Genomic DNA, 15,924 nt, shown 5'->3' with positions numbered 1-15,924 from the left:
TAAAAAAATGTCAAAATAATGCCATATGTAATTTTTTATTACTGCTTTTAAACAGTTGCGCAAGGTCGCCTGACCTCCAATGAGTCGCCAACTTACAAAATCCTCAGTTTTCACTAGAAAGTCAATGGTGTCACAGTCATTGGTGTTACACCATATTCATATAACACTAGTGACTATAAAATATGTTGGAATTAAGCTCTCCTTTTTGCATATACGATAATAGGAGATGTCAATGGGCATATACAGATTATTAGTTTTGGGATGAAAGAAATACATTTTTTAAAAATCCAAATGGAGAATAACCCACATAGTCACCGCATTTCAGCATTACAGTTTTCATACACTTTCTATTTGATTGTTTTTAAAAATAGCTGTGTCGATTTACATTCTGCTGGTGGGATGGCCACGAGGGGGCCTGTAGAAAGAGGCTTCTCTTTTAAAAAGGTTAACTTGCATATCTCATTTTCAAAACAGTTCTTCCATTGGAAGAACAGTCCTTTCTTTAGGGAACCAAAAGTGGTTCTTCTAAGAACCATTTGTGCAACTTTAGTTTTCAGAGTGTAGTCTTATGTTTGCTGTTCATCTACATAAAGTTTAGGAAAATGTAGTTTCCAAACTATGTAGCATTTTTAGAGGTTACGTCAAATGTGAGTATTTGTCTAATGGAGTGACGCTGGCATATAGGTTAGCAGGGGCTGGAAAATAAGATTCTGCTCTATCCTCCATACAGTAAGGCTTATTTTTAGGTCAACTGATAGGGCAACCGGTCACAATGTGTCAGCTCACCCTTTTGAACCTCACTCAAGGCGAAATCATGTGACTGTGACTCAACTCAAAATGCTGATGCTTGTCAAGGGAGGGCATCCACTGTATGATGTTTGCTCCATCCCTGCACTCCAAGACGTCTCCACCAGCATACATAGCCTTGGAGTGCGAGCAAGTTACTCGACCTCCTGACATTCCAGAGATGTGCTGATTATGCTGTGGAATATTTTTAGAGGATTTATTGTCTAGATTCCTCAAATGTGACCAGGACTGTGGCACGAAAAGCTGTATCTCATAAGGCTGTGGTAGGGTCTCGTGATAGATCTCGGCCTGTCACACAGGAGTACAATCCTGAGATTAAATAATGCAGCTTGAGCAGCCATGACAGCTCAGACACTCCAGAACAAAATCTCTCCACTCTGAGCTTTCACATCAAGTCTTCACTTAGCATTCAGATTTGAGGCAGATTTTTGCTTGCAGAATTTATACATGCAATTTATACGTGATTTATACTTAGTACAAAAAAAAACAATGCGATTTATATTTGGGTCATTCTACAGAAACGTTCATTTTTGTGTCCCTAGCGTTTACAGATATATTTCACTTGAAAAACATGTTAGGGTTGCAATTTATTTATATTTTATATTTAAAAAAATGTTATTTTAACAATTAAACCTTCTTGAGTCATCAATTTAGCAAGATTGGTTTTTAATTCAATTATCTAGAATTCCAAGCACCACAGAAGTGCTCATCCCCGCAGTCATGTGCAATGGGCAAGTTCCATATTTTGAAGTAAAAAACATGTTTTTCTGCAATTTTAACTGCAATGACCTACACATAACTATGTAATATATGAACTAAATAACATAAAAGATACATAATATATAATGATAATAATGTTGTCCCCAGGAGTCGTGTCAGTGTTGTTACTGTGTAACAAAAAATCTCTTATTTTGAAATAAAAATCACACTGATGACATCACTTGACTTCCTTTTACATATTTTCTGAAGATCTATGAAGAAAAGCACACGGTGAGTCCACTGTGTCTTTCAGTTATCAGAGATTTTCTCATTCAGCTCATGATTTCATATGAAGCTTTTAGCTGAAGTCACTGGTGTGACCGACTTTAGAAAAAATAGAATACAAATGGATTAAATTACATATTTTAGTGGATACTCCATGATTGACAACATGTGGTTTGATGCTCTGTATCAGCCATTTTGTAAAATGCATTTTTCATTAAAAATGTCTCTGGTGTTACTTTTCTTATGTGTAACAGCAATGAAGATTGGTAACACCAGTGACTCCTATGGAGAGATAGAAAAGTGGACGTTTCTGTAGATTGACCCATTTGCAAAAATTAGACATTAGACAAGTTTATATTTGATTTATACTTATGAAGTTGATGTGCGTGAGTCAAACTTGTAAAGTTCAAAATATTTGTTTATAAGTCAAATTCATATATAATTTATACTTGTTACGTTTATTCATGTGATTTTTACATGATTTGTGCTTGCAAAATCAATGTAAGTGATTTGTAAGTGCTTTATATTGTACCTGCAAAGTATACGTGTATACGAGTATATATATGTGTGATTAATGCTTGCAAAGTTTGTAAATTCAAATGTGATTATATTTGCGAAATTTATATGCATGTGTGGTTTAATCATGACCTGTACTTGCAAAGGTTATGCCTCCCTTTCTCAAGTGATTTGTACTCATACAGTTTATGTGTCATTTATATGTAATTTATGCATGAAAAGTTTATATGTTATTCATATAATCAAGTTTGATTTATACGTGATTGAAACATGCAACATACAAAGTTTGTGTTTTTTAGTCATGATTTATACTTACAGAGTTTATACAAGCTATTCATGCATGAATTATATGTGAATTATACTTGCGTATAATTTATACTGATTGTGATTAAGACTTATGAAGTCTAATTTGTACATGAACAATACTTACAAAGTTTAAATGGGTTATTTATATGTGAAGATTGAATTACGCAAAATCCATATTCACAAAGTTCATAATTGTGATCTGTTCATGATTTATACTGGCAAAGTATATCCATGTGATTTATACATGATTCATACTTACAAGGTTTATACATGCAATTTATATGTGATTTATACTTGAGAAGTTAGATTAATACAAAATATATATCGCTGTTGTCGGAAGAAAACCTCATATCTCCATTTTTTTACATATTTCAGTTTTTGACATAATTTAAAAGTATCTGTTACCCTTTACTTTGTATGTGAATTTGGTGATGAATGGACTAAAATTAATGACCCAAAATGACTTGGAAAAAAGTCTGGTTCCATTGACTTACATTAAAAGTGAAGTAGGTTTTTTCCTTCTCCTGTAAAGTTCGGACAAGGGCGACATACTTGCAATGTCTATTTGTATGATTTATATGTGATTTAACCATCATTATTTGTGCAACTTATGTAGAATTTATACTTATGATGTATATAGCTGCGGTTTATACTTCATATATATGTGCAACGTTTGTTTTTTACGTGATTTACACTTACAAAGTTTATATGTGTAATTCATACATGCAGAGATACACAGAGATTTCGAGAAGGGGTTTATTGTAGGAGGTAATCGAAGCGCCCGAAACTGCGACACCACTATGAATGTGGGGTGCAAGCACTGATTGATTGAGCAGAAAGTATGTCTGATAGAGAATTGCAATCGCTACATGGCACATGCACATTAGGTACATGTAACGGAATCATTGCGAGGCCTCTGCTCCAATTTCCTCGCGGAAGTTGCGGAACAAGTTGATGAAGTTTTGGATGGAGTTAGCGCTGCGCATTACAACCTGATTACATGAAAATAAATCTTTAATGCAATCAGCACACTAGCAGTAAACCGAGGTCATTTCTCCTTCCACATGAGGTCTGTCATCATGGCTAAATTGCAGCGCCCTGATTAAACTTCTTTTTAAGTATACGGGCTAATTTTAGAATTTTTGCCAACCCCCCCCCCCAGCATGTGGACACAGCAAGTGCCAGACACTGCAAATAGCAGCTTGTATTGATTAGGGTTTATCTCAAACAGTCTAGGCACAGGACGGAGAAAAGAGGGGCCGTTTAATCTCACGGGAATGAGTCAACTGCCGATAATGCCAAAACTAACAAGGATCCGGAGAGGAAATTAATTCCAAGTCCGGCGCAGACGTGGGTAAAGATGACCTATCATGAAGAGGCATTATTATGGTATGCTTTTGTAAAAGACTGCAAGCGCAGCCTGGAGAAGGTCTATGCTATAGCGTGACTCTAAAACAAGATAATCCTGCTTTAATTATGACATAGCCGTAGTCTTGAAAGAGCTCTCACGACTGATCCATTTAGCAGTCCAGCTAGCGGCCCTCAGTACTTTTCATGATGGAGTTTTATACATTGAGTCAGAATCCAGGGGCTGATTTCTTATACACCGATCAGGCATAACATTCTGACCACCTCCTTGTTTCTACGCTCATGGTCCATTTTACCAGCTCCACTTACTATATAGGAACACTTTGTAGTTCTACAGTTACAGACTGTAGTCCATCTGTTTCTCTGCATACTTTGTTAGCCCCCTTTTTACCCTGTTCTTCAGTGGTCAGGACCCCCATGGACCCTCACAGAGCAGGTACTATTTGGGTGGTGGATCATTCTCAGCACTGCAGTAACACTGACATGGTGGTGGTGTGTCAGTGTGTGTTGCGCTGGTCTGAGTGGATCAGACACAGCACTGTTGCTTTGTAGAACTACAAAGTGCACCTATATAGTAAGTGGAGCTGATAAAATGGACCATGAGCGTAGAAAGCATGTGTGCATGTGTGTATGCTTATGACAGCACAACTATGATGAATACACAGCATTTTACAGTGTATTTTTAATGTATGCTGTGTATGAACTGGTCCATACACACCATATAGCCAAAAGCATGCATCTGACATCTGACCACAACACTCATATGAGCTAGTTATACATCCTATTTCAAAACCATTAACATTAATAACCGCCAACATTTTTCTGGGAAGGCTTTCCGCTAGATTTCAGAGTGTATTTATGGGAATATATGCCTATTCAGTCAAAACAAATGAACACTTGTGAGGTCAGGCACTGATGTTGGACAAGAAAGCCTGGCATGCAGTCAGTGTTCCAATTCATCCCAGAGGTATTCAGTAGGGTTGTGGTCAGGGCTCTGTGCAGGCTACTGCACATGTCTTTGGACGTTGCTTTGGGCATAGAGGCCCAATCAGGGAACTGGAAAGGGTATTCCCCAAACTGTTGCCTCAAAATTGGAAGCGTATAATTTTGTAAAATGTCTTTGTATGCTGTGACTTTAACATCACTCTTTGCTGGAACCAAGGGGCCCAAACCTTGGAAAACAGCCCCAGACTATTATCCCTCCACCACCAAACTTTACCACTGACACTATGCATTCCTGTAGGTAATGTTCTCCTGACATCAACAAACTCAGAATTCATCAGACTGCCAGATAAAGAAGCGTGAATCATCACACTAGAGAATGTTTCCACCACTCCAGAGTCCAATAATGGTGTAATTTACACCATTCCAGCCGACGCTTGGCATTGTGCATAGTGATCTTATGCTTGTGAACACCTGCTTGGCCATGGAAAGTAATTTCGTGAAGATCCCGAGATACAGTTTGGAAATGTGCAATTAGACAATTGGAACTCTGTGGTGAGTGATACAATAGAGAACAGGTAATTTGATGCAGTTCATGCTTCAGAACTTGGCGACACTGCTCTGTGAGTTTGTCCAGCACTTCTAGCTGAGCTGTTGTTGCTCCTAGATGCTTCCATTTCACATTAATAGCACTTAGGCCCGATTCACGCATACTGTGTCTGCGTGGCACGAGCGATGCGGAAAGTTTTTCACTGGTCAGTGCTTTCACAAAGGCTGTGCATGCGAAGTGGCAGAGCATCCCAGGCACTGCACTGAAGCAGTATTTAGAAAATAGACCTGACACTGATTTTTTCAATGAAAATTAAACAGAAGACTGTATAAAAATGTAAAAAATATTTTTGAATTTATTTTAATTTAATTTAGTTCTTGACAAAATACTTAACAAACATTCGGTGCTGCAAACAGATTTCCTGGTCAGTCTATCAGGCTTGACACTTTTGCCTAATCACAAGTCAGAATGGTGTTGAGGATAAACAAATGTACCGTGTACTTTTGTAAATGATGTTTTTATTGAGCAGAGTGACTGATGGGACCATCTATCCATCTGGAAAAAGGAATGTCTGTGTAACTTTTTCACTGCTCCACTTCACAGCACAAACGATGTATGTATTAAAGGCCAGCGCGCTCGAGCTGTAGCACTCATGCTGCCGCAGACGCAGATCTAGCAGAAATTTCAAGAACTGTCTTGTGGCAAAGGTGGCATCCTTTGATAGCGCCATGTTTAAAGTCACTGAACTACTCCTCAGTATGACCTATTCTACTGCCAGTGTTTGTCGACAGAGATTACACGGTTTTGTGTTTGATTTCATACACCTGTTTTATTCACCCAAGCCATGGGTGTGGCTGAAACACCTAAACGTAATAATTAGGAGGGATGTCCACAAACCTTTGGCTGCATAACGTAAATTTCATATGGAGTTGTATATTTACCCTGTCATAATTAGGCTTACCTAATTAGCCTGGAACATACTGAGAAGTGAGAAATGGGTATAGACTGATTACAGAAATATGATGTTGCAGGTATCGTGAGGACGGCGCTGCCCAACATGGACCGAGAGGCAAGGGACCAATACCTGCTGGTCATCCAGGCCAAGGACATGGGTGGCCAGATGGGCGGCCTCTCGGGAACCACAACAGTGACTGTCACACTGACCGATGTCAACGACAACCCCCCACGCTTCTCCAGAAGTATGACTGTCACACTCCGAGACGTACATCCAGTACATCAGAGCTGTTTCAGTTCATATACATGCAAATAATCCCAAACACCATTTGAGCTGAGTTAGGATTATTTAGGAGATGATTTAGCACATAATAAATTTACACATTTTACTATAATTTGATTGAATTGGATTAATTTGTTTTTAGCCATGTGCCCATATAAACATTGTATAAGAATCTTTCTACAGCATTGGTTCAAATTTATAGTTCAAAATCCATTTTTATGGATTTACTTTAGACAGACTTTTGAGTGACCCTAAGTCAAATTAAAACCAAAAATTAAATATTTCGTTTTGTCGCTAACAAAAAAACTTTAACAAATGTTTCAGCAGTGACTGTTTTGGTAGTGACAATTTTAGCTAATTTTGAGCATAAGTCAAAAACAATAGCAGAATAGCAAACAGCTTTGAACAGGGACACAAACATAAAATCATTTTACTTTTATTAACACACAAAAACGTTTACTTAATTGTAGAAAATTTGTGATTTTTATATTAAATTTAATATTTCACACTGATTTTCAGACACATTTACTTCAAAACAATGGGATCTAACTGCTCATCATGTGGCCATGAGGGACAAAGATGCAGTCTCAATTCCTGCTCTAAAAAGGCTCTGAAAGGGCGTGGCTAGAACAAGGCTCCGCCTATGGACTAAAATTCTGTGTTTCACTAGTGACATGAAAACATGGGGCAGCATTTCTTTAAATAAAGTTTTTTATTTAAACATTAAGCTCATAATGAAACATACATCTTTCAACTTCACTTTGAAAGAAATTAAAAAGTTCTTAAAAAAGACAAAGGAAACAAACAAACAAAAAAAAGTATGTGAGTATTGTTGTAAGTATAATTTTCACAAGTTGAAGTTTAGAGGTTTGGGACAAACACCTCCCAATAGAAAGCGCCTATAAATTAAGATTTTGTATGAGCTTATTACTCTTTCTATTAATGTACCTAATCTTTTATCATGGTTCAGGAAAAAAAGTGCAACATGTGCAGTAAAACAATCATTAGAAGAATAACTAAACCAAACCTCTACATATTGATTCTCATGGTGTATAACTATCATATAGGCCTATTTGCAGTCTGGACTGGAGCTGAGAACCAAGCACTCCAAACCTTTCTGAGAACCTTGTGAAACCTATGATGAAAGATGTTTATTAAACCCTTACATTTTAAAATCATATTATCATAAATGCACGTCAGCCACTCACTTAATATGATGCTAATTTCTGCTAGCACTGTAATAGCTTTTACATGTTAAATTAGCATCAAGCTAATGGTTTAGCATTGCACTGCTGGTTTAGCCTACACACTGACATTTAAACCTTAACAAGTAAAATTTCAGTTTTTCTGTAATCTTCAGTGAACATTTTAACTTTAAGGTGAATTCCAATGACTTGTCAAAACTTCTAATGAGGTGGTCAGAAAATAAGGTCATTCAGTGTATTTTGAAGTGAAATGCTCTGTTTTAGAGACATTTAGTAAGTCAGGACTGGTTAAAGTGATAGTGATAGGAACCAGATGTCCAAAGTGTTTTGGATTGTACTTAAAGCTAACTCTCAGAAAGCTGTAACATGAAAGTCATAAATATACTGTCTGAAAATACTGTTTTACAATAGTTCTAAGAAAACAATTTGGCCTAAAACTTATTGTTGAAAATTATATACATACAGGGCAAAATAGTCCCCAAAGTTAACATACTTTTTCAGTTTTACCACCATTTTATCATCAATATTACATATAAAAACTCAGAAGACACATGTAGGTTTCCTGGTGGTAAATAAAATGACTATATTTGTGTTGTAGACATGGTGACGCCTGGTTCCTATCATCACCACTGTAAAGAAATCTGAGTCTGTAAGTTCCTCTACAGTGAACCATTTGAAATACAATGAATACATTGGACAATAGGTTGTAAATTTATTTTATCTGTATTTATTTATTTATGGAATATTAGTGGTTGTAATCAGTTCATACATCTCCTTCCCTCTTTACATATGAAAATAGGCCAAGAACTTTATTTTGGCCAAAAAGTGTGCAGAATATTATAAGAATTGAATCTAATTGATTCGAACAGCAACACAAGTTATTATGTTTCATTTTATCTGAAGATCTATGTATTTCTATGACCATAATATTTGCTACGGCTATGACGCTGGCGACTGCAGCTGTGTAATTATCTGGAAGATCACCTTCTGAACTCAATCCCCGATGTTTTTCTTTTATAGCGTCTTTAACGTGTGGAAGAGATTGTACCTATATATAACTCATTATAGTTCTTTTCCCTCATGGCACATTTCATATCAACACTGCTATCAGAATTTAGCTACCTGTAGAGCGAATCCAGGTCTGCCCACACAGTTAGCTCTATCAGCGGAGAGGCTAATGTAGCACAGAGTTGGGGGCATATGGCCAGCATGGCCTGGCCACAGTGGCCAGGTGATAAGAGAAAAAGAGAAATAGCATCATCAATAATTTCTGTATGTGTGTGTTTGTGTGTGCGTGTAGAATCCTATCAGTTTGCGGTGCCGGAGTCGCTGCCCGTGGCGTCGGTGGTTGCCAAGATAAAGGCCCTGGACTCGGATGTGGGAGCCAATGCAGAGATGGAGTACAGAATTATAGAAGGAGACGGCCTCGGGGTGTTCAGGGTCGAGCCAGACGCAGATACACAGGAAGGAGTCATAACTCTGCAGAAGGTGGGCCACAGAATGTCTGGTGGAGGGGCTTTTCCAGTCTTTATGTATTTCATTTTCCCCACTTTGGACCACTCGCAATGGTTATATAGTTTATGTACCAAAAACAGTCATAATAATAATAGAGACTGCAGAAAATACACATCAGAATGTTGCAGTATTTCATTTTTGACCTTTTTTTTTTATCTTTGGATTTTCTGCAAAACAGGCAAGTGCTGCTGACTGTCAGAGTCATATGGAATGCCCACTTTTCACAGTCCAATTAATTCCTAAAGATTAAAATCATGTCCTGCCCACTACTAGTTCCTGCACGAGTGTTCTGTTTCACTCAGATTGTACAGTTGGTACAGATGATGCAGTGGGTTCAGATTGTGCAGTTTGTACAGATTGTGCATTTGGTTTAGGTTGAGCAGTTGGTACAGATTATGCAGTTGGTTCAGATTGTACAGGTGGTACAGATTATGCAGTCGGTATAGATTGTGTAGTACCTACAGATTATGCAGTTGGTACAGATTATGCAATCAGTTCAGATTGTCCAGGTGGTACAGAATATTCAGGTGGAACAGATTGAAGGGTTTGTACAGATTGTACAGTTGGTACAGATTGTACAGTTGGTTCAGATTATGCAATTGGTTCAGATTGTGGAGTTTGTACAGTTTATGCATTTGGTTTAGATTGTGCAGTTGGTACAGAATGTACAGTTGGTACAGATTATGCAGTTAGTATAGATTATGCAGTTGGTTCAGATCATGCAGTTGGTACATATTATGCAGTTGGTTCTGATTGTGCAGTTGGTACAGATTATGCAATCGGTTCAGATTGTACAGTTTGTACAGATTTTGTAGTTGGTTCAGATTGTACAGTTGGTACAGATTATATAGTTGGTACAGATTATGGAGATGATTCAGATTGTACAGTTGGTACAGATTATGCAGTTGGTACAGATTAGAGATGGTTCAGATTGTGCACTTGGTACAGATTACGCAGTGGGTTCAGATTGTACAGTTGGTACAGATTATGCAATTGCTTCACACTTTACAGTTGTTACAGATTATGTAGTTGGTTTAGATTGTACAGTTGGTACAGATTTTACAGTTCATACAGATAGTGGAGTTGAATCAGATTATGCAATTAGTAGAGACACTACACTGCAGAAAAGTTCCTGTGTAATTGCTTTATAGGTACAGTGTAATTACAGAAATGGTATTAATCAATATGATTAGGTTACCTTGTTACAACACGGTTATTCCATAGTAATTATGTTAAACATGAATGTAATGTTATGTAAAATATACTTTAACTGCTGGAAAAGACTTCTGATCTGTAGTGTATCGAAAATATATACTTGTGTAATTACATAAGGCAAAAGTTAAGTTGACACCCATGTATAATTGCACATCTGGTTGTACATCTGTAACACTGGCTAAATTATCAGGAGTTACACTGTTGATGCATATGTTATTCATGTGTAACTACACAGTTATTAGAGACGCTTAATATAAAGTGGGACCAAACTTTTAACCACAATCATTATCGTTTGATTGCATCATCTGTACAATTATTGTAATTACTACACATGGCATGTTATAAGTGGATTAGTGGAATGTTTGTCCTTGTCAAAGTGTTTTTCAATCTGGTGTGTTTTGTGGTAGCTCTAATTGGTAGAAGACCAACATTTAAAATTACTGCATCACTTTTATTATTGTTAACCTATATTGTAAAATGCAGAAAGTAGTAAAGATAAAAAAAGCTCTTCTGTGATTAGGTATGTTCACACTTTTGACTGTTTTTTCTTTTGCACACTAAACTCTCTGACCTGAATGACTCCTGCTGCTGATGTGTTGTAGCTGCGGGAGCAGAATGATGGGTAAACTAATGGCAGAATTAGAGCTGGGTGTGGGATCACATCTGCAGATAATGTCTGAAGGTTAATCCGTGGCTATGAATGCAGCTGCTGCTGAAAATTCCCCAGGATCAGCTCCCAAATGTGCCTTTGAGCTGGTGGAAAAGTCATCAACTCCATGCTGATACATTTCTCAAAAAATACTAAAAGTACAGATAAATGGAAACTCAGCTGTATTTTTATATTTCTGTATCATTCAATCACTGAAATGTAAACACTTGATTCAGACCAATTTAATGTGAAATGGTTCACTGTAGAGAAACTTACTGACTCTTATTTCTTTACAGTGGTGTTGATAGGAACCAGGCATCATGGTTTCTATGGCACAAAAATGGCCATTTTTATTTAAAAACCACCAGTGATTCTATGTGTGGGCTTTATACGTAATGTTGCTGGTAAAATGATGGTAAGTCTGGAAAAATATGTTTTCTTTGGGTACAATTTTGCCTTAGAACAGTCTACATGTACCTCTCAGCCAGGAAATGGATGGATTTTAATAATAAGATGATATGATTTAGGCCAAAAATAAGTCCTCTAGCTACCTCTGTGATGTAGTGTTTAGGGGCATTGAACACTTCAGGTGTTTGGTTCCTATCACTATCTTGTGCTGACCAATTTAAACCACTCTGAATCTTAATGTAATCCAAGCAAATTGTGCAGAACTTTTTGTAAATAAATTGGTGGCATTCCTCTTCAAAACATGTACAGCTGTCCCAGTCTTGTAAAGTTTTGTGTTGAAAGTTGGTGCTGGTGACCGTTTTTCATTTTGCTGCATATTACAGTGGACAGGTGTGATGAATGACCATTTGAGAAACTATTCCAAAAGACATTGTTGGCATCATGTATCTCTGTCTTAAAATCAATATTCAGCTTTGACTGTACTGCACAGATCTGTCAACCAGCATCAAAAGAAGGAGCAGCTCAGGACGTCATTCTGCTCATACTTTCATTGGTTGGGTCAGTTTTCAAAGTGAGATTTTGATGTTTTTTTTTGTTTTTTTTTGAGGGGGGGTGGGGGGGAGGGGTTGGATGTGAATATGAATCCTTGCTCTACTTTCTTCTCCTTTATTAAACCCATAGTTCTTACCCTAAATGCAGTCCGTACATTTAGATTATTGTCTGAAGTTTTCTTCATTAGATTTGTGGTGAAGCTAAGAGGCTGATGTAGCCACTACATGATATATTGGTATCTATACAAATGAATAAAAGCTGCAGTACTTGCGGGTGTGTGCACCTGGTGTAAAAGCCATTTCAATTAACATAGAAGGGTATGCATGGATCACATTGTACAGGGAGATTCACCCGAAAGAGGCCCTGAATATTCTGTTGTAACTCCCGTCAGGATGAAGCAATCAGAACCAAAAAAATATACTACATACCTTAACATATGTGTAAAAGATTGCCTTGCATGTGATGCTGGAAGTGATCTCCATTTTCTGGCAGACAAATGAAGGGGTACGGGGGTAAACTCCATATACTGAGGAGCAGGTTTCGTTCAGATTGCTTCGTCCTAGCAAGAGTTATTACAGAATATTTTGGGCCTCTTTTGAGTGAATCTCCCTGTATAAGGTACATTTATTGATATGCAACACATGTGAAGAAAAAATGCAAGCGTCTATATGAATAGACTTTTGGTGACGTCCTGTAAAAGTGTCTCTCCGGTTGATTCCCTCCTTCGCATAGACCTACCATAAATGTATCACTCTGAATTGGCCTTAGCTTTTTTGTGCTACAAGGATATGCTGCAACCCCCTGCCAACAATGCCCTTCCTCTGGCCCCTTTAGGGTGTTCAGATAGCTCCAGTGCAAAACTAAAGAAGCACTGGAACTTCAACACCAAATGAATGAATTAGCTTATTGACTACCATCTCTCTGTTTTGTCTATTTCTCCTCAGAATCTTGACTTTGAAACAAAGTCCAGCTACACTTTAAAAATCGAAGCGTCCAACAAGAACATTGACCCGCGCTTCCGGGCCCAGGGTCCTTTCAGTGACACGGCGATGGTCAAGCTGGTGGTGGAGAATGTGGACGAGCCCCCTGTTTTCTCCTCACCTATCAGCAGGATGACCGTCTCAGAAGCGGCTAAAGTGGGCACCATCATTGGGACCGTCTCTGCTCTGGATCCCGACTCCACCAACAGTCCAATCAGGTAGGGTTTGGTAAGAATTCCAGACAACTATCCATGCTCCACTCACAAATGCATTCATTTGTAGCAACAATTGCGAGGCAGGACACATTATACCTAATGAATTTAGGCTGGAGTTCAGAGTCGTTACATCACGTTGAGTCTGCAGTTTGAAAAGCCAGACTGTTGCAGTTAATCGAAACTTGGCAGGCTGGAAACAACAGTGACAGGTTTTCCACCCAGCTAAAGTCAGTACAGTTAACACTAAAGCAACCTACAGTACTGGGTAAAAGTCAGAGACTACCCTTCTGTTATTTAACCTGTTAACTGCTGCCTACTTTTTGCCTAAAATAGCATACCCAAGTAAAAGAAGCAATGTTCCCACATTCTTTGGGCTAGAGTCATGATCTTGGTCTCATTTCAAAGGTAACACTCCCATTTTTTCCCCAATTCTTAGAATAACTGTATGAATTACTGACATAGATTAACTAGAATGAAGGAGTTTATTTCCACTTGACTCATAGATCTCTAACTGATTTCAGACTCTTGTTGTGTTATCAAGACCACATGTTTTGGATTATGAGTCTCTGTGGAGAGTAGCAAGGCTTTGAAGGACCCATAGATTTGCTAACTTTTGCACATTTGGTGCTGCAAATCACACGATCATTACTGCTGTGAATAATGGTTCATAAAGTGGTTTATAGAAATGGAAGCTTGAGATTTTGAGGTTTCTAAAGGTGTATTGCATCACTGTATTGGCAGAATGATGATGTATAAAAAAAAAATATTGCATAGAAAATGGATCTGAAGGCTTCCACGGAAGTGTGTTGGCACTGATACAGTAATCTAGATGAGGTTCATTTCCAGTTAAAAGGGCCATTGAGTACAAGTTAATTTCATTTCTGAAAAAAATAGCCATAAGATAATCCACATACATAAGGAAAATGAAAGTCAAAGGAAAATAAGTGAAAAGGATTCCTGCACTGGAAGGATTCCTACACTGAAACTGAAATGCTAAATTAAATTACTAAATTAAATGAGTACTTTAAAATTGATTACATGGATTGTGAGAAGCAACATTTAAGACTGAATTTTGGAGGTGTGGAAAAGTATCCCTGCAGATTTTCCTTGAAAAACTGTAAGCAAGTCTCCTGACTAGAATAATATAATAAATGCAACAAATTAAATCCTGATAATCGTCATAATTTTTTAGTTACCAGAGCTTCTGTGTAATTTTCACAAAATACATGTTTTCTTCTTTTTTCTACTACTTTATTAATGCTGGAAAATCAATAAAGTACTTGATGGCTGTTCTGGAAATTAAATAAATGAAGGGTCATCTCTTTTATTTGCAGCTAATAGCACACTCTGAATGTAAGTATTTCATGCTACAGTTTAGCGATATGTTAACGGAGGTTCTATCAAGCTTATTCAAACTAGCTATGTAAGAGCATATTTGTGGGTGGAGCATGGAGGGGTTGATTGGAGGGGGCACAATTCATCATCAGGGACATTTTGTCACAGTGTGCCGCATTGCACTGTTATTATTCATGCCTACCTTGCCAGCCTAATTGCAGCATAAACAATTGCCATTTTTCTCTCGCCTATTACTCTCACCGCTTTTTGAATTATCATTGATTAGCTTTGATATTACACATTGAGAGAGTACAAAGAGGATTGATTGCAGGGCTTATTATTTCTGTCATGTTGAGCTAATACAGAAGTGTATCAGCGTGTTAATTGTAGATATCAGTCTTCCTAAATGAGCTCCGCACTTGACGTTTGTGCTGCAAGATTAATGTTCGCAGCTACGCAACTAACTGTGTTTTGGTCACATGGCTTACTGAGAAATGACTCTGATTGGATGCTGTTGTTTGTTGGACATTTTTTTTTTCTCCCTGAAAATGTTTCACCCTTATGCAAAATACAATGGAGACATGATGGAACGGAAGCATCTCTTTATCCTAAGCTGCAGGACGTCCGGATAAAGGTCTTTAGAACATGAACTCTTCCTGATCAGGAGTTGCTCTAGTGCTCTCTGCTTAAGAGACAAAAGAGGTTCCCACGACTAATTTGCAAATTAGCAAATACCAGCGACATTATCAGGGGTAAAAATGAAAAATGAATTGCAAAAAAGTTGAGACAAAAGATAAGATTCAGCAGTACAAAGACAAGATATTTAATGTTTTGACTAATTAACTTCTTTGTTGTTATATATATGCACACATATTCTGAATTTGATGCCTGCAACATGACATCCAAAAATGTTGGGACAGGGGCAGGTTTACCACTGTATCACATCACCTTTTCTTTGAACAGTGTTAAGTAATCATTTGGAAACTGAGGTCACCAAATGTTGTAGTTGTGAAAGTGGAATTTCTTCCCATTTTTGTTTGAAATAACATTTCAGCTGCTCAACAGTCCAGTTTCTTTGTTGTCAAAAATTGTGGTTCATAATGCACCACACATTTCACAGGGAGCTGGCATTTGAAGTTT

General features: G+C 37.6%; 1 protein-coding gene across 1 annotated transcript in view; it reads left to right on the top strand.

Annotated features, from left to right (window-relative positions):
• The window catches only part of cdh7a (cadherin 7a), a 130,190-nt gene that overhangs the window by 51,047 nt on the left and 63,219 nt on the right, over positions 1-15,924 (top strand). Inside the window, exons 5-7 of the mRNA XM_036556515.1 lie at positions 6,505-6,672; positions 9,216-9,403; positions 13,199-13,452. Coding sequence (XP_036412408.1) covers positions 6,505-6,672; positions 9,216-9,403; positions 13,199-13,452 — 610 coding nt within the window. The remainder of the gene's footprint in view (positions 1-6,504; positions 6,673-9,215; positions 9,404-13,198; positions 13,453-15,924) is intronic.

Source organism: Colossoma macropomum, unplaced genomic scaffold (genome assembly GCF_904425465.1).
Source record: "Colossoma macropomum unplaced genomic scaffold, Colossoma_macropomum, whole genome shotgun sequence".
NCBI classification, from domain to species: Eukaryota; Metazoa; Chordata; class Actinopteri; order Characiformes; family Serrasalmidae; genus Colossoma; species Colossoma macropomum.
The sequence above is the reverse complement of the archived record's forward strand: the minus strand, read 5'-3'. Positions and strand labels throughout refer to the sequence as shown.